This window comes from Balaenoptera musculus, chromosome 9 (assembly GCF_009873245.2).
Source record: "Balaenoptera musculus isolate JJ_BM4_2016_0621 chromosome 9, mBalMus1.pri.v3, whole genome shotgun sequence".
NCBI classification, from domain to species: domain Eukaryota; kingdom Metazoa; phylum Chordata; class Mammalia; order Artiodactyla; family Balaenopteridae; genus Balaenoptera; species Balaenoptera musculus.
In genome coordinates, this window is record NC_045793.1 from 11,797,048 (window position 1) to 11,820,550 (window position 23,503).

The following is a 23,503-nucleotide window of genomic DNA, read 5'->3' on the forward strand; positions in this document are numbered from 1 at the left end:
TCTTGTAGCCTGTGTGTCTCTCCCCTGTGTACCTGTGTCTGTGTCCAAATATTCTCTTCTTATAAGGACACTAGTCATTAGATTAGCGCCCACTCAAATCCAGTATGACCACACCTTAACTTGATTACATCTGCAAAGACCCTATTTCCAAATAAGATCACACTCACAGGTGCTGGGAATTAGTACTTAAATATATGTCTTTGGAGACGCAATTCTGCCCGAATTCTTCACTTCTGTTTGCTTCCTTCTGTGATGCAAAATGCTGAGCTTGTTTAGTTTGACCATGAGAATGTTAGCTGACAGGGCACAACAGGGTCTCCTGGATTGGAGACACTGACGGCCCTGATGAGTGCTTGAGTCAGTTCACAGTGTCGGTCTCATCTGCTTAATGGGAAGAATTGCCCCAGCTAGTGGAGGAGTGAACTCTTGGCTTGCTTGTTTGTTTATCCATTCTTCACCAGGCTGAGTCTTTGCTTTCCTCTCTGCAGAAGCCGATCCAGCCATGGCGACTCCGTCTGCTGCCTTTGAGGCCCTTATGAATGGAGTGACAAGCTGGGATGTCCCCGAAGATGCCATCCCGTGTGAACTGCTTCTAATTGGAGAGGCCTCCTTCCCGGTGATGGTGAATGACATGGGCCAGGTCCTCATTGCTGCCTCTTCCTATGGCCGAGGCCGCCTGGTGGTGGTGTCCCACGAGGACTACTTGGTGGAGGCCCAGCTCACTCCTTTTCTCCTCAATGCAGTGGGTTGGCTTTGCTCTTCCCCTGGGGCTCCTGTTGGTGTACACCCATCCCTGGCACCTCTGGCCAAAATCCTTGAAGGCTCTGGTGTAGAGGCAAAGGTTGAACCAGAAGTGAAAGACTCCCTGGGGGTTTACTGTATTGATGCCTACAGCGAAACCATGACTGAAAAGTTGGTCAAGTTCATGAAACGTGGAGGGGGCTTGCTAATTGGAGGCCAAGCCTGGGATTGGGCCAACCAGGGCGACGATGAAAGGGTTCTGTTCACGTTCCCTGGGAACCTTGTGACCAGCGTGGCCGGCGTGTACTTCACCGACAATAAAGGGGACACGAGTTTCTTTAAAGTCTCTAAGAAGATGCCCAAGATCCCCGTCTTAGTTAGGTGAGTGCATTACCCCAGTGGGGAGTTGGTCCCAGGTTAAAAAGCAGAAGGTGCTTCTTGTCTTCAGGTTACTTCCAGGCTAACAGAAGAGAATCTGGCACTCAACGTGGATTCGCCATAAATCAACCAGAGTATTAAAATACCCTGAGGCGCGGGGGGGGCAGGATCCCTGTTGCCTCCTCAGACCAGATCACTTAGCTCTTTGAGGGGAGAAACCTCTTAGTGACCATTATGTCCCCCAGCATCTTGTTTAGTAATATATATTGCTGAATCCCAGGGTTCACATGACTAATCCAGGAAGGTGACAGGTGAAGATTGCTTGCAGCTGAAATGTAAGGAAAAGGAAGACGGACACGAGGGGTCCAGTAAGACAGAGTCTAGAGAGCTGTGCGAAAGGTTTTGAAATGTCCAACCAGATAGGGTTAGGATGGAAGTAAAAACTAGAGGATTTAGAAGTTGAGATACCAGAAAGACGGCACAAGTTCTGTGTGCTAGATCTTAAATCTAGGAGTCAGAGATGATTTTTATCTCTGGAAGCAAAAGATCTGCTGATGGAGGATGAAGGAGGCAGCTGATGGGTGCCGAGATAGGCTACACAGAAAGTTCTTTGAGGGCCTTGCCCAGCCTGTTCCCTTCACATTGTGCTCACATATGGTGCTGAACATGGAGCAGGTTAGTAGGTGCTCAGTAAACATGTGTTGGATGGATGATTGGATGGATGAAGAGAGAGATGAGAAGCTGGGGTAGTCCCAGAAGTAGAAAAATCACACCAGGCCACGCCCTATATTGTGCATGAAAACTCTCAGCATCCTTGGAGCAAAGAGCGTTGGTATTTCTGTCCAGTGGGAGCAGAATGAGGTAGAGCTGAGTGAGGAGGGTACACCGGGGTTAGTACAGAGACTTAGGGGATGAGCTGTGGCCTCTCCTTGGCATGGAACTCCTGGAACACCCCACAGCTCCATTCTCATATGTGCAGTGAGGAAAGAGTTGTTCAGAGGAACAGTGACTGATCAGATTGATCAAACTTCAGCTTACTAGTGATCTTCATTCTAAGGAACAGGAAGGTAAAACTTGGGCATAATTCTATTTCTTAACAGCGTAATCCTTTAGTTGCCTTAAAAGATGTTTTTCTCTATCAAAATCATACCTCTTTTTTCTTTGGCTGTGCCTATATCATCTCATCATCACTGAATCTGAATTTTTTTTTTTTTGGTTAAATCATGTGAGTGTGTGTGTGTGCATGCGTGCACGTGGGAAATCAACTTGAAGGCTAACGCAGGAGGAAAAATCAGACTTAATAAGGGAAGTGCATAGAATCTCCTGTGGAGATTATGGGTTATTAGCATCGGTTATTCACTAGGTAAGACTGCATCGCAACTCTTGACTCTGTGCTTGTGCAGGTAGGTATATCATAGAATTACTTATATGTTATGAGGGTCATTTTTTGACTTGTGGATGGATTGAAGATGGCAGCAATGATTTCCTAAGTTAATTGGCTGAGATGAAGTGAAGAGAAGGAAAAGGTACAAGAGAATATATGTGTCTGTGTGTGTGTGTCACATATATACATTTCTTAACTTATCTACATTAAGAAATACCTATGCATAGGTTGAGATGAGTAGGGAAAAAGAGAAAAGAAAAACCTCTCCTCACCCCGCAGTTTCCTTAATATTAGCTCTCAAGCACCCAGTATGTGCGTTCCATCCAACCCTCCTTCCCTCCCTCCTTCCCTCTCCCTTGCTCATCCCTTATTCCCTTCCTGCTACAAAGTAATATAATCACAGAGTTCAAAAAATCAAAACAATGCTGAAAGGTCAACATCAACCTATCTTTCTCCCGCCTCCTGTTGTGGTCGTTACCAAACTATATACATTTATCCAAATTCATTAATTATAAACCTAAATTGTGTGAATTTTACTTTATGTAAATTAAATCTCGATTAACCTTTGAAAATATATTTGTTAAAATAGGACTTTAAAAAATAAACTGAGATATAATCAGATTCATGTGTAAGGATTGCAATTCAGCATTGTTTGTTATTGGGAAGAGTATAAATTATAGAACACTATACAATGGATTATTAACTAACCATTAAACATAGTATGTTTCCAAGAATATTTAAGGACAAGGGAAAAATCTTCGGGGATACTATTAAGTGAAATAAAATAGGATACTAATTGTGGTTCAATATGTTCCCAATTTTGTTAAAAAAAAATAGCTATGTGTAGAAAATATTACATAAGAAGAAAGCCCAAAATATCAGTAATAGGTAGATCTCTTGATTGTGGGATACTGATAGGTGATTTTCAGTTATAAACTTTAATTTTCAAACTTCCTATCAAATTTTTTAAGAAGGCATGTATTTCATTACCTTGCTTCACATGCAATTCAGAAATCACATTAAAAATCTTCCACATCTTTATGACACACAAATGCTTTTTTATTTAATAAGCAGAAAATATTTTTAAAATTCTAACTCTCTTAATCACTTTTTTTTCACTTTCCTTTCTAATATTTCTGAAACATGCACACACACATGCACATGCAGTGTTGCCAATACAGTTGACCCTTGAACAACTTGAGGGTTTGGGTCACCCATCTACACAGTTGAAAATCCACGTATAACTTACAGTAGGCCCCCTGTATCTTCGGTTCCATATCCTCAGATTCAACCAACTGCAAAACGTGCAGTACTGTGGTATTTAGTATTGAAAAAAAAACCCTGTGTAGAAGTGGACCTGCACAATTCAAACCTATGTTGTTCAAGGGTCAACTGTACTTTTGAATTATGATTCTTCTTCATTGGATACTCTTTTAGATTACTTTTTCAACATTGCTGGATCTCTTATTTTTTCATTTTCATTTTAAAATTATTAAATCATAAACCCACAATACAACTCTCTTTTCACCTTTGCACATTATTTTCCCCACTCATTCATAGTTTTACTCCCTTGTCATCTTAGTATACATGCTATTTTGAATTCTGCTCATAAACATTTTTCATTCTATGTAATCTTTAAAATTATACTTGATTCATTTTATGCAAATGCCAGTGTATATACGTCATTTATTTAATCATTTGCCTACTGTTGAAGATTTGGATCTTTCTTCAGTCTTTTTTTTTATAATTTTATTTATTTATTTACTTTTGGCTGTGTTGGGTCTTCGTTTCTGTGCTAGGGCTCCCCCTAGTCACGGCAAGCGGGGGCCACTCTTTATCGCGGTGCGCGGGCCTCTCACTATGGCGGCCTCTCTTGCTGCGGAGCACAGGCTCCAGACGCGCAGGCTCAGCAGTTGTGGCTCACGGGCCCACATGCTCCGCGGCATGTGGGATCCTCCCAGACCAGGGCTCGAACCCGTGTCCCCGTGTCCCCCGCATTGGCAGGCAGACTCCCAACCACTGTGCCACCAGGGAAGCCCCTCTTCAGTCTTCTTGTAATTATGTAATACTGTATAACATATCATCAACGCATTTTCAGCAATACTAGATACCAACATGCTTCTATTAGAATTCAAGAAGGAAGATTATTTCCATCACAGGCTGTCAGGTTCACATTGAAAGCCCCTGTGGGTTTAGTTACTCTGCCCAAATATCTTGTTATTTTTAAACCCACATTTGAACATGCGAGCGTGAATTAAGATAGCTTTAACCTTGCTACTTGCACATTTCTTACTAAATTAAATTCTAAATAAGATACTGGGATGAACCTTCTAAGAATAAACTGTCCACAGGTCTTATCAAGATGAATCAAATTTTTATCAGAAGAAGTTACTACTTTTATGATGGAAAAATAAAACCCTAAGTAATAAAACCAGATGACCTACTCTTAGCCTGGTGAGAATACCTGCAGATATCAGGACACAAGTCGCATAGTCACTGCCCTCACTTCCTGCCTGGAAGGCACCATGATCTGCACCTAGAGCACTAGCCACCATGTTGTCTGTATGACCACACCGCCTGTACTCTGTTCCCTGAACAATTTCTAATCTTCCATCCGCTTATCCTCGGAGGTCTCCACTGTATCTCCAGATCTGAGGGCAATGGCTATTGTACTTTAAATGCAGAACCAGTCCCAACTTCTTTCTATTAAGTATTTCATTTGAACAAACACTGGATCCATTGTCATAAACACAGCCTCATTTCAAGACTCAGGATTCTAGTAAGAGATTTCATATCTACTGGGAAAAGCACAGATTTTAGTGGAGGCCAAATTTAATACGTTCCCAAGCTCTGTCTGGTGCTTGCTCTAAAACCTTGAGCCATAAGTAAGCCTCATCTCTAAAGTAGGATTAATAATGACTACCTTTAAGGGTGGTTGTGAGGATTAAATGAATTAAGAAACATGTTCAGAGTACCTAAAACACTTTAATTATTTTGACATCAGCCTTCAGGCTGTGGTAATGTAAGCGTATGAGGTCATGAATATCATTTCCAAACATTGAAAATTACTTGGCAGCCATCATTATGCTGCTTTGCCCCAAGTCATGTACGTTTCTGCAGTTGTATAAGCTATTGATATTTTAACTGGTATTTTTCCTACTTCATCCACCAAACTGAGGCAGCAGCATCACGATGGATTGCCATGTTTTACCCTCTTTCTACATTTAACAAAACAGGGACTAGACACTGAATTGGCTTTACCAATAAAGGTACTTGATGCTGATTAAACATATCATTAGATAACCAATCTGAGGGAGGTTTGGTGAGAATCCACCACAATAGTTTGCTGTTTTTTGGATAAGAAGGCCCTTGTCTCATTTTAACACAAATCTCAGGCTTCTGTTAGAGTTCTAGTTCTGTGTGTGTTCATTCATCCATTCACTTAGCCAGCAATTTATTCGGTATATGCTATGTCTCAGGCTTTATTTCTTATTTCAAAAAAATGATTTCCAAAGATCTGAGAATTAGAAGAGCAGAAACATCTCCAATAACCAGGCCTGGAGGAAATCACAAAAACCAAGTAACTGTTGTAGGAAGAGGGCTTGTGATATGAAGGTTCGGTAGAACCTGGAAACCTGGGCTTGCTGCCAGCAACTGCACGCCGTGACCTTAGCGTGTGCTTTCAACTCTCTTTCTCCCTCTAAATGGGAAGTGCTGGAGTAGAAGGTCCTTGCCCTCATTTCAGCTATTACTCCATTGAGATTGGTTTTCAGTCTTCAGTAATCCCTGTATATTCACAGTCATCAGAGATGCAGAGAAAAGCATGTCGAACAGTGGTCATGCTCTGAAATGTCCACATGCTCCAAATTCCTTGGCTTGAAAACACCCCTGTGAAACCTGAATTGGCAAACGTTATATAAATTGATGCCATATATAGATAGATAGATAGATAGATAGATACACACACATATATATATGTATATAGACATCTCCACTTCATTTTGAAAGATGGCCAAGGGATATTATATAGAAAAGTCTTTTGAATTTCAGATTATGAAGATTTCAGGATTTTGAAAATTGACTATCTACTTCAAATGAGCCGAAATGAAACAAGAAAACTGCCAAATTCCTGAAGATAGTCAACATGTATATGACTCCCCAAGTAGTTTGGAAAACAAAAATATCTGAACAGATATTAATAACTTATTTGTAACAAGGATCCACAAGTCTTTGGAGGTCATTACTAGGATAGATAGAATGCTAACTGCAGATGTTGGTCGGGGTCATGGCCCTGTGAGATGGGGTGAGCATACCTACCTAACTGTGAGCTTCTTACTACAGTCCTAGCCACGTATAGTAGAATTGTATTAACTGGTTCTCATAAAATAAATTAGAAGTTTTTAGAGAGTGAATTCAAGTGGGAAGATATGCCACTTTAGAAGAGAAATTGCTAAGTCACAATTCAGTTTTCTTTTCCTTTTTATGCACATTTTCCTTTTTTCAATTTCAAAATATATGCTTACTGGAAAAAAGAGAAATAGTCCCAAAGTATACAAAGTAAGAAGTGAAAGATCTTCGGCCTCCACCTCTGCCTCTTACTAATTCTTCCCAGAAGTAATCACTGCTTACAGTTTGGACTGTATCTTTTTTGATGCTAATTCTACATGAACTCTTTCAGAAAGTAAGAGGGGAGGAAAGTTTTTGTAACTTATTAAAACATTATTTCTCTGATGCTAAAACCAGAAAAAGACATTGCAAGACAAGAAAACTACAGAACAATGTCCCTCATGAACATAGATGCAAAAATTCTTAATAAAATATTGTAAGTAGACTACAATATATAAAAAGGATAATACATCATGACCAAGTAAGGCTTATTCTAGGAATGCTTGGCTGGTTTAACATTCAAATATCAAATTAATTATTCTGTTAATACAGAATAAATGAGAAACACCATATATATTCAATAGATGTACACAGACAAAAAAAACCTTTGACAAAATTCAGTGTCAAATCATGACAAAATTTCAGCTAACTAGAAATAAAAGGGAACTTCTTCAGTGTGATGAGTTCTCTTAGAAAAACCTATAGCTAAGAACTTAATGGTGAAATACCCTGAGACTGAGAACAAGGCAAGGAAGGATAGCTGTTTCCACAAATGATGATTAATCCCTGTTCTTTTGTTTTCTTGGTCTTCTCTTTCACATATGTGCAGTTACAGATTCTTCTGTTCTCTTGGGTTTCTGATCAGTCTGATTTCATTTGATTTATATTTCCTATAAATTCCTCCTGTCCCAGCTTGCTGATTGCACCCTTCTTGAAATATAGTGAATCTAGTGCTATCATGATTTTATTGTCTTTTTTTAATAACTTTTGTTTCATTTCAGAACAGAGAGGGAAAAGAAAAGTAAAAATCCAATTCAGGTTTTTTTATGAAACAACTATTTATCTCCCCCTGCACACAAGCCATGGCTGTCAGAAACAACAGACAGGTCTCTGACGATGCTCCCGGCTCAGCAGGGAGCATCTCGGGTCCTGCTGATGAAGCCCTGCTAGTGACGCAGTGTCTGGGTCTCAACTTTGCACATTCAGTATCGCTCATCTTGTAACAGGCTAACGTATAAACCTTGATACCAATGTAAATCACCTCTTCACTGACTACACTTGTAAAACAATTGCATGAAATTTATGAACAGAACTCGTGATAAGAACTAAAACACAAAGCACCGAGCTAATTTCCCCGTGCTATGCTGCTGCTTCCCACCAGCCAACTATTTTACATTCAGTAGTATATATATGTCGATGCTACTCGCACTTCACCCCAGCTTCCCCGTCCCACTCCCAAGCCCTCAAGTCCATTCTCTACATCTGTGTCATTATTCCTGTCCTTCCCCTAGGTTCTTCATAACCTTTTTTTTTTTTTTTAGATTCCATATATATGCGTTAGCATACGGTATTTGTTTTTCTCTTCTGACTTACTTCAGTCTGTATGACAGACTCTAGGTCCATCCACCTCACTACAAATAACTCAGTTTCGTTTCTTTTTATGGCTGAGTAATATTACATTGTATATATGTGCCATATCTTCAATAAAGATCTATTAAAAAAAAGAACTAAAATATTTTCTATTTAATTTTGTATGCATAAAGTACTTAAATTTAAAAACGAATGTTTTTTGCTTTAGAATCAGCAAATTAAAGATACACTAAGATGTTGCTAGAGAAATATAAATGTCACAAAAAAATAGAAGATTTTGGTTGTCCTGGCCAGTGACTTTCTTTCTTTAGGCAGATGGTCCTGGGAAGTACTATTATTATCACGAGGTTGTTCGGTAAATTTGGAATCAGAGCAAGAACAGCTAGTTGAATGATTTTAATGGCTAGTGCTTCAAGGAGGTGGAGAGTCATCTTGCAGGGTGATACCTTTATCTTCAGGAAAGGTTTGCACCTGCTAAGAGGACTATAGTTTCCCCATCAGTTAATTACAGCTCTGCCAACCACAGAGAGTACAATACAAATACTGTAAATATGCCACCTACCTGACCCCCGTTTTTCCTTACAACTGCCTCTGACCATACAGTTGCCAGAGATTTACCTAACGAGAGTGACTTAACCAGCTCCGGGACCTCAAGCTTAGAGATCACTCTACCTCTTACCCCCTCATAATCCCACTACCTGGGGCTGCATCCCCCATTTTGGGGGTTATAGGTGTCCTGAAGTCTTATAGGAGTTTGTTACCCTTAGATAGGAACAGTTGGTGATGAGAAAAACCTTATAGCACGGATGTGTATCACTCCTGTTGGGCCGGCAATGAACGTGTGGGATTCTGGGTGTAGGCAGTCAATCCTCTTGGGTTCACGTAACAGGAGGGTCCCACTAGAGTTGAGGCCGCTCAGCTCCCTGCCCCACCTTTTGAGATAATAGTGATTCTTCACTAGCGCCACTAACTCACTCAGCTCTCTGTTGACTTTATTTGTAGAAAATTAGCTGCATGAAATTATAAGCAAGCCTCCTTATAAGAATGAAACCATGATTTCCCATTCAGTTCTCTGTATAGTGCTTAAAAGGCTGAAACAAACCCTTAAATCCAGAATATTTAAGATACAGTATTGGGTATACCCAGCAGGACTTCTTTCGAGATTTCCTTTGGAGGGTTTGTACACAGAGAATGAGCAGAGCAGAATTAATGCTGAGTGCCTCTGTCCTCCCTCAAACAAGTCTCCATACCCAGTGAGGCCAGGTCTGCCCACTTTGTTCTCCCAGTTCCCTTGTAAGAGCTAAAAATGGTATTAGTAAGTCTGACACTTGCTCTATGCTGGGTGCTGTTCTGAGCGCTTTGTAACAGAGAACACGTGTGTCTTTTGCAGTTGTGAAGACGATCTCTCTGAGGACAGAGATGAACTCCTGCACGGGATTTCTGAGCTGGACATCAGCAACTCGGACTGCTTCCCGTCCCAGCTGCTAGTGCACGGGGCTTTAGCCTTTCCCCTGGGGCTGGATTCCTACCACGGCTGTGTCATAGCGGCTGCCCGCTACGGCCGGGGCCGGGTGGTCGTGACTGGCCACAAGGTCCTTTTCACCGTCGGTAAACTGGGCCCCTTTCTGCTCAATGCTGTCCGCTGGCTGGACGCGGGCCGCAGAGGCAAGATCGTGGTGCAGACAGAACTGAGGACTCTGAGCGGCCTGCTCGCGGTGGGGGGCATAGACAGCAGCATCGAGCCCAATCTGACCAGCGATGCCAGTGTCTATTGCTTTGAGCCCGTGAGTGACGTGGGAGTCAAGGAGCTGCAGGAGTTTGTAGCAGAGGGCGGGGGCCTGTTTGTTGGAGCCCAAGCCTGGTGGTGGGCCTTCAAGAACCCAGGAGTGTCCCCTTTGGCTCGGTTCCCAGGAAACCTCCTCCTCAACCCCTTTGGCATTAGCATCACCAGCCAAAGCCTCAACCCCGGGCCCTTTCGTACTCCTAAGGCAGGGATAAGGACCTATCATTTCCGTTCCACCCTGGCCGAGTTCCAGGTTATAATGGGCAGGAAGAGAGGGAACGTAGAAAAGGGCTGGTTGGCAAAGCTGGGACCGGATGGCGCAGCTTTCCTGCAGATCCCCGCAGAAGAGATCCCTGCCTACACGTCGGTGCATCGGCTCCTAAGGAAGCTGCTAAGTCGCTATCGGCTCCCAGTAGCGACCCGAGAGAACCCTGTCATCAACGACTGCTGTAGGGGTGCTATGCTCTCCCTGGCCACTGGGCTGGCCCACTCTGGAAGTGACCTCTCTCTGTTAGTCCCAGAAATTGAAGATATGTACAGCAGCCCCTACCTGCGCCCCTCGGAATCTCCTATCACTGTTGAGGTCAACTGCAACAATCCAGGTAAGGAATGAGGGGTGGGAGCCTGGCGGGGGGGAACTGGGGGGCAGTGGGTCGTGATGACTTCAGCAGCTTAGCTCCAGATCTGATCACCCCCAGGGGGCCATCTCCATCCTCTGCCGTGCACTCTCAAGGAGATGGGGGTTGAGGTTTTAGGTGATGTTTGGAAGAGTAGAGCCAGGGCAGCATGGAGGCAGGAAGATGTGCAGAGCTCGTGAAGGGACTCTGGAAGCTGGGTGGCGATGGAATCATGGAGGAAGGGTCATGTCTACTCTTCCTTTGCTTTTGGCAGGCACCAGGTATTGCTGGATGAGCACCGGGCTCTACATACCCGGGAGGCAGATTATAGAGGTCTCGCTGCCTGAAGCTGCTGCCTCTGCTGACTTGAAGGTAAGGCATGCCCCATCTCACCACACAACGTGGAACCCAAATGCTCTTGCTTTCGTAGTGGGCATCTTACCTGACCTTCCTACAAAACCAACTGGCAATACAGGGCATGTACTTCTACCCCCTTAGTTGCTTAGGATGAAGCAACTAAGGTGCAGAACAGCTGATTAATTTAAATGTATGGATTTGATACATTTCAGCGCCCAGGGCTCAAACCTAACCAACTTCTGGCTCAAGGTTTGTGCTTTTAACTTATGTCATAGGGTGGGGAATAAGAAAGGTCCCAGATGGCTGGTGCCCTAGCACACAGTCCAATAAATCTCAGTCCACGTTCCATCCCGCATACATTTCACATTGAAGCACGAGGTCCTCCTGACTCCAGCTTCTTCCCGGTGACACCATACACTGTTCCTAGCTTGCCCAGTCCACGTCAGCCCTGTCACTTTCACATACACACGCCCTATTCACAAAATGAAGCTGCCGTCCTGCTCTGTCCCCCTTGTGGGTCATCGTGATGGTTAGCATCTGTTTTGTGCCTGTATCTGTCCTGGAACTTGTTGAGCATAAACCCGGGAGAACAGTCCCAGGATGCCTCTGAGGACAGGGGTGGCTCCACTGGCGCAGGAACAGGGGCCTGGGAGAACGGGTGGAACTGAATCAACCTTCCACTACAGCAGCCGGTCACGTTGTCTCCCACTGGGCCTCCTCTCAGGTCAAAAGGCAGGATCCCCTCTGCCCCTTCCCAAAGCCAGAATCACCACGGGGGAATAGGCAGCCTAGGATTCGGGCTGTTACAGAGACACCAAGGGACTCTGCGTGGGAGTCGCCCACCTCAGAATTAGCATCTGGGTCACACCTGGTGCCCCTACATCGGCGTCTCAGCATGACCCTTTGTGGAGCTGTTTGACCCGCCCTGAGAGTGAATTTACACGATGTGGTTCATACGACCTTGAGGGATGATACAGTTTCACAGGTTTAGCGCACAGGGCTTATAAATGGTGGGATGCCTGGACTTGCCTAGGGTCATGGCCCCGTGACCCTTCCTGTCCCCATGTCCTGGGCGCTCTCCCCTTCGGCTCGTGTATGCCCCAGGGTCACTAGGTGGGGGGGTCTCTCTGCTCCAGGTACAGATTGGCTGCCACACCGATGACCTGACCAGGGCCAGCAAGCTGTTCCGAGGCCCCCTTGTGATTAACCGCTGCTGCCTGGACAAGCCCACAAAGTCGATCACCTGCCTCTGGGGGGGCCTCCTGTACATCATTGTGCCTCAGAGCAGCAAGCTGGGCTCTGTGCCCGTCACGGTTAAGGGGGCTGTGCATGCTCCCTACTACAGGCTAGGTGAGTGGACGCCCTGGCGCGAACCCCGAGGGACAGGGAGAGCTGGGGGTGAGGAGGTCATCTGGGCTGCCTGGTACAGGAGGAGAGAGATTCGGACTGGTGGAGGGAAGGGATGTAAGCTTCCTTATAGTCAGCTTTGAGGCTAAGGGGATAAAGACCAAACTGTATCACATCCCTGGGACCTTTGTAGAAGGATGGAGCAGGTATGTGGCTGTTCATGGCATTGGTGTTCTCCTGCTGGGGTTCAAGTTGAATGTGTTAATGTCAGGGATTTGGGGAAACAAGTTTCAAGCGCTGTGGCCTGTCTTCCAGGGGAGACATCCCAGGAGGAATGGAAGAGGCGTATCCAGGAGAATCCAGGTCCCTGGGGAGAGCTGGCTACAGACAACATCATCTTGACAGTGCCAACCGCAAACCTTCGCACTCTGGAGAACCCTGAGCCACTGCTACGCCTCTGGGACGAGGTGATGCAGGCCGTGGCCCGGCTGGGGGCTGAGCCTTTCCCCCTGCGTCTGCCTCAGAGGATCGTTGCCGACGTGCAGATCTCAGTCGGTGGGTGCCTGGGGCGAACCTCTGTGCGTGCTGCCCCCCCCTTAGCGCCTTCCTTCTTGCAACAGTGATGCAGTGGGCAGCCAGCAGGGTAGAAGTGTTCTTATGGCAAGACATATGAAATGTAATCCTTGCTATTTAAATGGAAAGGGAAAAAATGCGTCAAAAAAAAAAAGACTCGGCTGTGTCCCCCAACAAAACATTGGAAACTACCTAAGTGCCCAACAGTTACGGAATGGTTCAGTAATGTATTGTGTATACCTTCAATGGACATTAAGGAAGACATTTAAAGTGATATTTTGATGGCATAAGGAAATATGATGAGGTTATGTGACACATAAAAAGCAGGCCGTAGAACTATATGTACACAGTATGTTAACATATGTAACAGTTTTAGTCAAGAGATGTTATCAAACAGTGGGAATGGTGCAGGAAATACATGCTGGGTTTTCACAGACTTCCATCAGGGGACTTCAAGGAGTGGATAAAACCGACCGAGGGCCTCTTCCTAGGTCACAGGTGTTGGGAGAAAGCACTGAATAAAGAGATCTTTGCCAGAGGGTCAAGAGGCCTGAAAAATGAAGGGTGTATAGAAATTAAAGAACCAAGGAAATCTCTCTGGACCTTAGTTTTCTTGGCTTATGTAGATGATCACTATAAGGTAGTGTCGACGTGGGCAATTCCATGTCTAAATAATGAGAACCACAAGTTCTTAATTTTGAGAAAAGAGTATAATGATGGGTTCACATGGACAGAGCACTCTCAGAGAAATAGAAAAATTGAATAGTAACATGAACGGCGATCTGTAACCTGCCTCGGCTCCATAGCCAGTCAGAGTGGCGATGAAGCGTTATTACAGAATGAGAGGATAAGGAGGAAGGCCCGGGAGGGTCTGGGTTCTGGAAGTCATGGGGTCGGCGGGGACTGGGTGTCTTGGGAGACACGATAGAGAGAATAATTTTGTTAGATGGGTGGGGAGCGCTCTAACCCTCTTTTCCCCCTCCTGCATTTCCCAGGCTGGATGCACGCAGGCTACCCCATCATGTGTCACCTGGAGTCGGTGCAGGAGCTCATCAGTGAGAAACTCATCAGAACCAAGGGGCTGTGGGGCCCTGTGCACGAGCTGGGCCGCAACCAGCAGCGGCAGGAGTGGGAGTTCCCCCCGCACACCACCGAGGCCACCTGCAACCTGTGGTGTGTCTACGTGCACGAGACAGTCCTGGGCATCCCTCGAGGACGAGCCAATATCGCTCTGTGGCCCCCAGTTCGGGAGAAGAGAGTCAGAATCTACCTGGGCAAGGGTCCCAATGTGAAAAACTGGAACGCGTGGACGGCCCTGGAAACGTACTTACAGGTGCTGGGCCAGCGCGGGGGGTGGTGGGAGCCCCGCAGTGGGGACCCTGAGCAGATGGTAGCGTGGTGCCTGGGGGACCTCCCGCTGACCCGCCTCCCGCACCAGGCAGGGGAGGTGCTGACAGCGCCCAGGTGTGAAGGTGCTAGTTGAGGATGCTTCTCGGGGCATCACTTTGCATGGCCCTAGGGTGGACTTAATTGCCTCAGCCCCACCCTTCACCCCAGGACTCTGAAGAGATTTTTGAGAGTAGACAGAAAGCACTGAGAAAGGTTAAAAATTGGTGCAGGCAAATGTGATACTACAAATATAGTTGCTGTCACTGGCTTTAAACCTAGACATACCTGAGACTGAAGCCAAACTGCGCTGTTTAAGTAGCTCCCTAAAGCCGAACACGCCCCGACTTGTGCATGCGCACGAGCGCGCGCACACACACACACACACACACACACACACACACAAATATGTGGGAAAGGAGCTGTTTTTTCCCTAGGTGGGTAAACCGTCTTCTCATTATGACTTGGCTGTGCCTCAGTTTCCACCTTATAAGCAAGCCAGGTTTCCTCACTGGACTGGACATGGGGGTGGCCTTTGCCTTTTAGTCATCACGCAACGCCCCAGTTCCAGCCCCCCAGTCCTTGGATCAGCTCCCAGCTCACTGTGGAGAGTTTCATCACCTTGGATTCTGGAACTCAGTCTCAGGCCAGCCACACTCTATTCTGGCCCTTCCACCTGCTGGAGTTCTCACTGCGGATCCCCTCCGCCACAAGAATGACGGTGACACTGCTAGGAGACTGCTTTAACCTTGTCATCGGGACAGAAGTTCCTCCTCTGTGAAATCAAGTTGAGGTTGGAACTGCTTCCCTGGTGGCGCAGTGGTTAAGAATCCACGTGCCAATGCAGGGGACACGGGTTCGAGCCCTGGTCCGGGAAGATCCCACATGCTGCGGAGCAACTAAGCCCGTGCGCCACAACTACTGAGCCCGTGCTCTAGAGCCCATGAGCCACAACAAGAGAAGCCACCGCAATGAGAAGCCCTCACACCACAACAAAGAGTAGCCCCCGCTCAACGCAACTAGAGAAAGCCCACATGGAGCAACAGAGACCCAGCGCAGCCAGAAATAAATAAATTAACATGGGCTGTTTCCAACAGCCTCGGGATGGCTGCCTTTTCCTAAAATTATGCCTTACTCTTAATTCTAGCTACCTAGACTCTACATCGTCTTCTGCTTCTACTGGACTCACCTTTTTTCCCAAAGGCCGTTTTTGGTCACCTTGCAAATGGACATAGACCTACAGTTAGTGTGGATTATGTCAGGATAGGGCTGGGAGTTCCCTAATTGTTGGGGTTTAACTTTGCAACTATGAAAAACAGTGGATTTTTTCACTTCAATTTTAAATCCACTTGTAATATCCTATGACTACTTTCATGATCTAGTGAGATAGATGAATAATGATATTGGTAGTAAATCCTGATATTAATCACTGCAGTTTTTACCACAGCTGTCTTGAGTGTCTGCTTTGTGTTGAGCCCTGTGCCAGCTCAGAGGCCCTTCTCATCGTCAGAACATGAGAGAGTAGCACGTGAGGTGGGCAGGTAAAACAGCAGAGGGTCAGTGATAGATATGAAACTGGTGTTTAAGGGGTGAGATGCATTAACTAATTTAGAGTGTTTGCTGGGTCTTTTGTAGATGTCTCATCCTCCTTCTTGCTTGTCGTTCCAGCTCCAGGAGGCCTTTGGGTGGGAGCCATTCATCCGTCTCTTCACTGAGTATAGGAACCAGACCAACTTGCCCACAGACAATGTCGACAAAATGAATCTGTGGGTGAAGATGTTCTCCCACCAAGTGCAGAAGAATCTGGCTCCGTTCTTTGAGGCCTGGGCCTGGCCGATCCAGAAGGAAGTGGCAACCAGCCTGGCCTATCTGCCTGAGTGGAAGGAAAATATTATGAAATTGTACCTCCTCACACAGATGTAAGGAGTGCCCAGCGAGGTGGCAGGTAGAGAGGTTTGGGGAGTTAGGCAGAGATGGGGATTCACTCCTCGACCTCTGTCTCTTAGGTTCTAGCCTTGCCCTCTCAAGCTCACTGCCCCTAGATCTTAGTCATTTCTCTGGGGAGTGGGTTCAGAACACAGAAAAAAGTGGAATCATCATTCCTCAGGAGCAAAGCCTTCTGTTTATCAGCTCATTCCTCTGCTCTCAGCCATCAGGTGCCCTCCTGACCCTGTGCTGGGCCAGTGCTGAGAGCTTTGGCCCCTGCTCCTATGCCAGCCCTTGGTTCACCATCATGGGCCATAGCCCATAGAGGGTGGCTCTCACCCTGAGGACTCCCTGGGCTTTTATTTTTGATCATTTCCCCAAAAACCTGACCATAGAACCCAACTGAAATACTAATTTACCATGATATTCAGGCAGCTCCCTGATGACTCACATATTTCATGTCTTGGGTAGTTTTCCAAAAGCTGTCTGGTGTATTACGAAGAGCCCATAACTAGAGTTAGCTCTTGGGAAAGTCGTTTTCTCTCTGAACTCCCATTTCGTTGTGTGTAAGGTGAGGGTAAAGATCCCTGCCTCACAGGGTTGTGGCTGAAGACTCAGACCGGTGATTCTGAGGAGGAGTGTGGATACCGGGCATGCTCTCCAAGGGGTGGTTTTATTTCATGCTGGTCCACAGAGTAGTGAGTTTCCTACTCCCCATTCTCTTCCCACAGCCCAGGGGTTAAGGTCATCATCTCTCACAGTTGACTTACCACATCCAAGTCCTGGTTCTTTCACCAGTTATATGACTCTGGGCAAGCTCCTGAACTTCTCTGTGACTCAATTTCCTCATCTATAAAATGGGATCTATTTCATAGGACTATTGTGAGGATTAAATTTTAGTACCTCTAAAAGTGACAGTACCTGGCATTTAGTAGGTACTGAGAAATTGTCAGCTGCCGCTGTTATTGTCAAATTAACTCAATATCATTTTAGATCAGGACTGCACTTTCAGATGGCATTTACAGATGCAGTGAATTAATCCTATCCCATCCTACACTTTTATACACTGACTCTGAAGGGATTCTGGTATATTGCCCTATGATCTAAAGGAAGGTCTGTATATTTATAGTGGGGTTTTAAAAGCTGCTTGGGGTTTGGTCTCCTTCTTCAATTCCATCTTTCAGGTAAAATCCCTTCTTTGATTAAGAGTGGAAGTCGCTTGAAAAACCAGAACAATTCCATGAGGATGTTCATCCTTAGCAAACAAGGAGCATCCGGCTGAGTGATGGTGTTTATATTTCCGTAGTGACACAGATTCCTGTCGCTGTTCGGCAGACAAAGTCCGTGCACAAATAGAATCGTTACACTGGAACAAGATAACTGGATGCAACTGACCCAAACTTCATTTAATTACAGTACATTCAGAGATTTTTTAAACTTTTCTTCCAATCTTATTCAGAACCTCCCAATTCTTCGTAGTTTCAGCTAGAGTTGGGGCTCCAGGATTAATGCTGGGTACATCCAGCCAGTTTTCCTTTAGCTCACTTCTTTTGATTTAGTTGCTTTAATGCACTGTTTTATTTGCTTAATTGGGAATTGGGTGGATGCATAGACAATAAGAGTTGACCTAGACAATATTTTTCTTTCGATTCTTTTATTGTGTCATTTCTTAATACTAGAATTATTTTCCCTTATTTCATGAATATCTATCATCCAAGTACTTTAAACATAGATGTTAAATATTCATTCAGCATTGAAAATAATTGCTATCAATTAGTGGGTTGTTGAGTATGTGCCAAGTATATGGATTGTTTCATTTAATCTTCACAGTAACCTTATGGAATGGAAACTTACAGCTCCCATTTTTTCAAATGAGTGAACTGAATTTTATGGAGATTGAGTAAATTGCCTAAGCCTTTATTGCTAATAAGTGATAGATCTGGGATTTGAACCCAGGCATTCTGAATACAAATGAGTGTTTGTTAGTAACTACAGTGCTTTGAACAAGCAAATAAATGAGTAAATGAAGAAATGAACCAGCAAATAGAAGGACCTTTATGTCCCTCCTTGCCAGCACTTTGGCTGTTTTTACTTAGCCCTCATCTAATTTTATCAGAACAGAAAGTCCTTTTGTTTACCCCAAATGCCAGTTCAAAGGAAGACTTTGAGGTAGGCTCCTGAAGTGCTTCCCAATGGACAGTGCTGGGATGATCCCTTTAGTATCGTCCCAGTCATCTGGGTTCCGGGATCTTTGGGTTTCAGTCCTTATCTCCAGGGCACCATGAAAGCATTCTACTAGCTTATTGGATTTTGAATGATGGGCTATTTTGGTAAAGTGTCTGACTCCCAAAAGTCTCAGACACTGCATGTTTTCAGAAAGGAAATTAGATCCTCAGTCATTTAGAACAATTTTTATATCCATTCTTGCCCTCCTTAGTCCATTTTCAGCAGTACAGCCCCGGGGACCTTTTAAAAATATCGAGTTATCCATGTCACTCCCCTGTCTAAAAGCTTCCAATGGGACTTTGAATTTAAGATGATGAACTGAACATGTAAGTTTACTTCCCTCCCTCCCCAGGCCCCACTGAAACCGAAGTCAAGAAACGTAAAAGAGAATTGACACATCTCAGCAAAGAAAACTGAAGGAATTTGGTTATAAGTGAAGAAGATCTCAACACATTTCTGGAAGAGAGAAAGTGGAAGAAGTGATAATGAATGAGTGCAGCTCCTTTCAGACGGAATATAAGCTGATCTGAACACGTAACCCCAAAGAGATTTGGGCACCTGAAAAGTCTGTCTACTAAAGAATTATGTCAGTTGTGAAATTGAACCCCATCTCATTCTACCCCAACCTTTGCACAGAATACAGGCAACCTACCACTGGTTTCTGTTAAGTCTGTTGTTATTGTTGTTGTTTGTGTAAAGGAATCGAATAAACTGCTTGAGGAGAGGCAGGAGTTGGTGCTCCAAAATAAATTTCTCTCTTTTGTGGAAATAAGTGAGCCCCTAGCCTATTAGCTAATTCTCTACATATGGCTAAGATCCCTACTCAAGTAACCAAGTGCTTTCAGTCACAGAAAGGCTTACTGCAGAAGCAAACAGACCACACAATGGCAGAGGGAAGCCACAACTCCTATAAAAACAGTTATACTGATTCTTCAATGCAAATGATCAGCTAGGAATTCCCAGACATTGAGCCTTAGGGGTAGGGGTTGGGGGAGGGACCAGGGGAGCAGCATGTGAGAAAAATAACCAATCAGAACCACGAGATTTGAAAAATATAACAAACTCTAGGGGAAACAGTTAACATGGAATAAATATCTTCGGAGACATATGAGGTGCATTTGTAAGATAAAAACAGGATGCTACAAAGAAAGGGGAAACCCTGAAAATAAGAGGAGCCCTTAAATTGAAATAAGACTGCCAAAAATATTTAGTAGACAGGCTGTAAAATAAGGTTGAGGGAATCTCCCTAGATATAGAGCAAAAAAAAAAAAAAGAAAATATAAAGAGGGGAAAGAGACATAGACATTATCTAACTGTTAGGAGTTTCTGAAAGAGAGAACACAGAAAATATTGTGAAGAAAAAAAGAACAGAAATAAGTCTCCAGATTGAGAGGGACCCTATACAACCTACATCTAGACATAATCTTGTGAAATTTTGGAATATTAAGGATAGAGCGAAGATATTGAAAGTGCCAAGAGAAAAAAATAAAATTAGGTCATCATAATTAGCTCAACTAAAAAGGGATGAGAAATAGACTGGGAGTGGATTTTTCATCATCAACACAATGCTAGAAGCCAATAGAAGAGTGTCTTCATACATGGAAAATCTTTGTACCCAGAATTCCATAGCAAGCCAAACTGTCAAGAGTCAAGTCGAAAGAAATTTTCTGACATGCAAGTTTTCAGAAAGTCTACCCTCTTAGCACCTGGAAAGGAAGTTCTCTCTCACCTACTGAGGAAGTTCTCCAGCAAAATGAGAATGAAAATCGGGAAAGAGAAAGAAATGGAATCCAGAAAACAGTGGACCTCACCCAGGATGGCTGACTCCAGAGTGACCATTATGCAATAGGATAGCTCACTCCAGAGTGACAGTTATCCAACAGGAAGGCTCACTCTAGAGTGACAGTTATCCAGCAGAATGGCTCACTCCAGAGTGATGTTATCCAATAGGATGGCTCACTCTAGGGTGACAGTTATCCAAGAGCCCCATTTCAGATGAGAGTACACAGTCTCAGGCTCTCTGGGGAGCATATGCATTCTGTGCCGTAGATATTATCCTTGAGAAGCTGGAATGTTTGAGAATATGGAGGAGATACATTCTTTAGTAAACAAAAAAGAAAACAAAAATGTCAAATTCAGGTTCAATTATGAGACAATAATAAAAAAATACTCATGGAATGTAAGAAGAGACTCGTTTTGACATTGGCAGTAGGTACGTTTCATTTCAAGTGACACAGGAATCATGACATTGGATATGTTTAGAAGAAAATATCCTAGCTTCTACTTAGCTCCCAGTAAACAGTATTTACAAAGCCAAAATAATGTAGATACTATTTATTGGTATTCAGTGTTCTGATCAGCCTACAGATAAAACATGAAAGGCTTAATCTTTTATTCAGAAATGAAATGGAAAGTAAGTAATCCTGAAAAGGAAAAAGAAAGCAGAAAGAGGTTGAGAATTAGTTGGGGGAAGAGAGGTGGAAGGAAGAGTAGAATTACTTACCTATTCAAAATGGGGATGAAAAGATAAAGTCTACAGTTAATGGAACAAGGACTAAAGGATTGTTACTGTTCAAAACTATAAACCAATAGAAGTATTAAAAATGACATCTGTCAAAAATTTGGAAAAGGATAGGCAAATGAAAGGTGGGAATAGTGTAAGTTAAATCCTTATCTTTTGTAATGGGGGATTATTAAAGATTGTCTAAAGTTAAGTCAAAAAATTATTGTTCAAACATATTATTTAATGTTAGGAAGTTAACAGAATATCTAAAAATAGAAATTGTTAAATGCATTGCCTCTAGGGTATGGGACTAAGGTTAAAAGGGTGGGGTGGGAAACTGTGTTTTTCATTTTAAGTCCTTCTGTACTATTTAATTTTTTACCTTGTGCATGTATTACTTTGAAAAATTTTTAATAAACTTAAATAAAAACCCTTCAATGGCTTCATATAGACTAAGATACAGTCCAATCAAAACACATAAAATGGCCCTCAAGTATTTGGATCCACCCAGTGTGTCCAAGGCTCATCACATCTCCCCATTACTCTCTAGTTCTAACCACACTAAATACCCTCCAGCTATTCAGACACACTTCCCCTTCTCTTGTTTCTACAGGTGTTCCACAGAAAACAAATCCTGTCCTGATCTCACCATGTGTCTGCTGATTAAGCTTACTGTCTAGCAGGTTTTCAGTATCTGTTGAGTGAATGAATGTGCAACAGGAAAATGAAAATCACCAACTAGTGTTCTTTCCCAAGAAGGCACATGATGTTTGTCTCTATTCCAGGAGCATTTCAAGACCGTGATGTAAGCTTTCCTGAACTATTCATTTGACAGTTTTGATAAGTTTTAGCCATATACAAGACCAGGTGATGTCAGAGGATCTCTATCCATCTGTTAAGTCTCTTTGGTATGTTCTTTGCCAAATTGCCTCAATATCATAATCGATTTTCAGCTATTTTTTCCCTGTAGTTGGGAGAAACAGCCAGCTATCTAGTGGACATCAGGCTCCCAAGTTTCATGTGTCCTGCTATGCCTAGTTTCTTGGTGGCTCTTCCTTCTTCATTAATTTACTCTCTTCTATTGTCTACCTTCCAAGGCCAACTGGAGCTCTCTAATGAGTATTGACCTTACTGCCAATCTTCAACAACTGCATTTATTGGAAATCTTTCCTATCTCCTCTTAAGATCACTTTCTGATTTACCTAGTCCCTAAACCAATGTCCCAACCCAGTGTCACAACCTCATCTAATATATGTACTAAACAGGCCAGTAAGTAAACAAATACTGCCCTAGATATTGACTATTCTTGCTGACAAAAGTAACACACCCTTCTTTCAAGACTAATTCACACCTATGTTCTTTACTCCTTCAAAGATTTTGGACCCCTACTTGGCTTCCATTTTGAAACAGATTTCTTTCATTGACCCACATAATTGGAGTCAGTCTTCCAAGTGTGGTAGAGAAGGGGTGGAGGTTATCCTTAACTTTTTAGACATCTAGCTACAGATACACAAAAACAATTCCACATCTAATTCAAGAGTTACAGAAATGTTACTTATTTGGATTCTTGTGATTTAAATTCTATAAAGAGAAGCGTTTCTTTGATAGGAAAGTTTGAGCAGTTTATTTCCAATGTTCTAGTGTCATGCATGTTAGGTGGTTGGCTTCATAGGTGCTCATTATATTAGAAATAAATAAAATAAATGAATAAGTTAAAAACAAGGTATGCATTGACCAGTGATGACAGTGTCAGGAGCCAAGGATTATGTTAATACAAATATGTGCACCTGAGGGCCATCAGAAAGTTAATCCTGTTCATCTGCACTATATAGGAACTCATATAATTGGTTAAGAAATATGTACGTGGAGGTACTAAAAATTTCTTTGCATGAACTACCTAAATTTGGACATAATAGGCACTTTCACAGATTGCCAAAATTATTTAGTATAATTTGAGAACTGAGATAGTGCTGAAAGGGTAGGAGGGAGGGCAAAATGATCAAATGTGCAGTATAAAAACAAGTCAAGTGGTTGCGAAGAGGCCCCAGAGACAATAGAAGACCCCTCTCCGCTTCTCAACAATATAGCAGGCTCTACCTATGCCTAGTCCTCTCATCTGTGAAGTGTCTGTGATTTAAACAGGAGCCAAGAACCTGAAACAATAGAGACAGGAGAGGAAACTCCAACTTTTTTTTTTAATAGTTTCTCCCTTTCTTGCTATCTGTGTAGCCTTGGAACTAAACTGTTATGAAGCAAACAATAACAAGCCTTAGTTAAGGCTTTTGACATTTAATCACAGGACGATT

The 23,503-nt window shown here is 43.5% G+C and overlaps 1 protein-coding gene across 4 annotated transcripts in view; it reads left to right on the plus strand.

Annotated features, from left to right (window-relative positions):
- Nucleotides 1–21,267, plus strand: part of TCAF1 (TRPM8 channel associated factor 1) — a 45,105-nt gene extending 23,838 nt beyond the window's left edge. For 3 of the 4 annotated variants that reach the window (XM_036863704.1, XM_036863706.1, XM_036863707.1), the window contains exons 2-9: nt 489–1,122; nt 9,870–10,864; nt 11,154–11,251; nt 12,373–12,586; nt 12,899–13,138; nt 14,152–14,489; nt 16,211–16,461; nt 19,047–21,267. In XM_036863704.1, coding sequence (XP_036719599.1) covers nt 503–1,122; nt 9,870–10,864; nt 11,154–11,251; nt 12,373–12,586; nt 12,899–13,138; nt 14,152–14,489; nt 16,211–16,461; nt 19,047–19,056 — 2,766 coding nt within the window. In that variant the 5' untranslated portion in view covers nt 489–502 and the 3' untranslated portion in view covers nt 19,057–21,267. Of the gene's footprint in view, nt 1–488; nt 1,123–9,869; nt 10,865–11,153; nt 11,252–12,372; nt 12,587–12,898; nt 13,139–14,151; nt 14,490–16,210; nt 16,466–19,046 lie in introns of those variants that run through there. The other variant, XM_036863708.1, reaches the window with a different exon arrangement.
- The last annotated feature ends 2,236 nt before the right edge of the window (nt 21,268–23,503 follow it).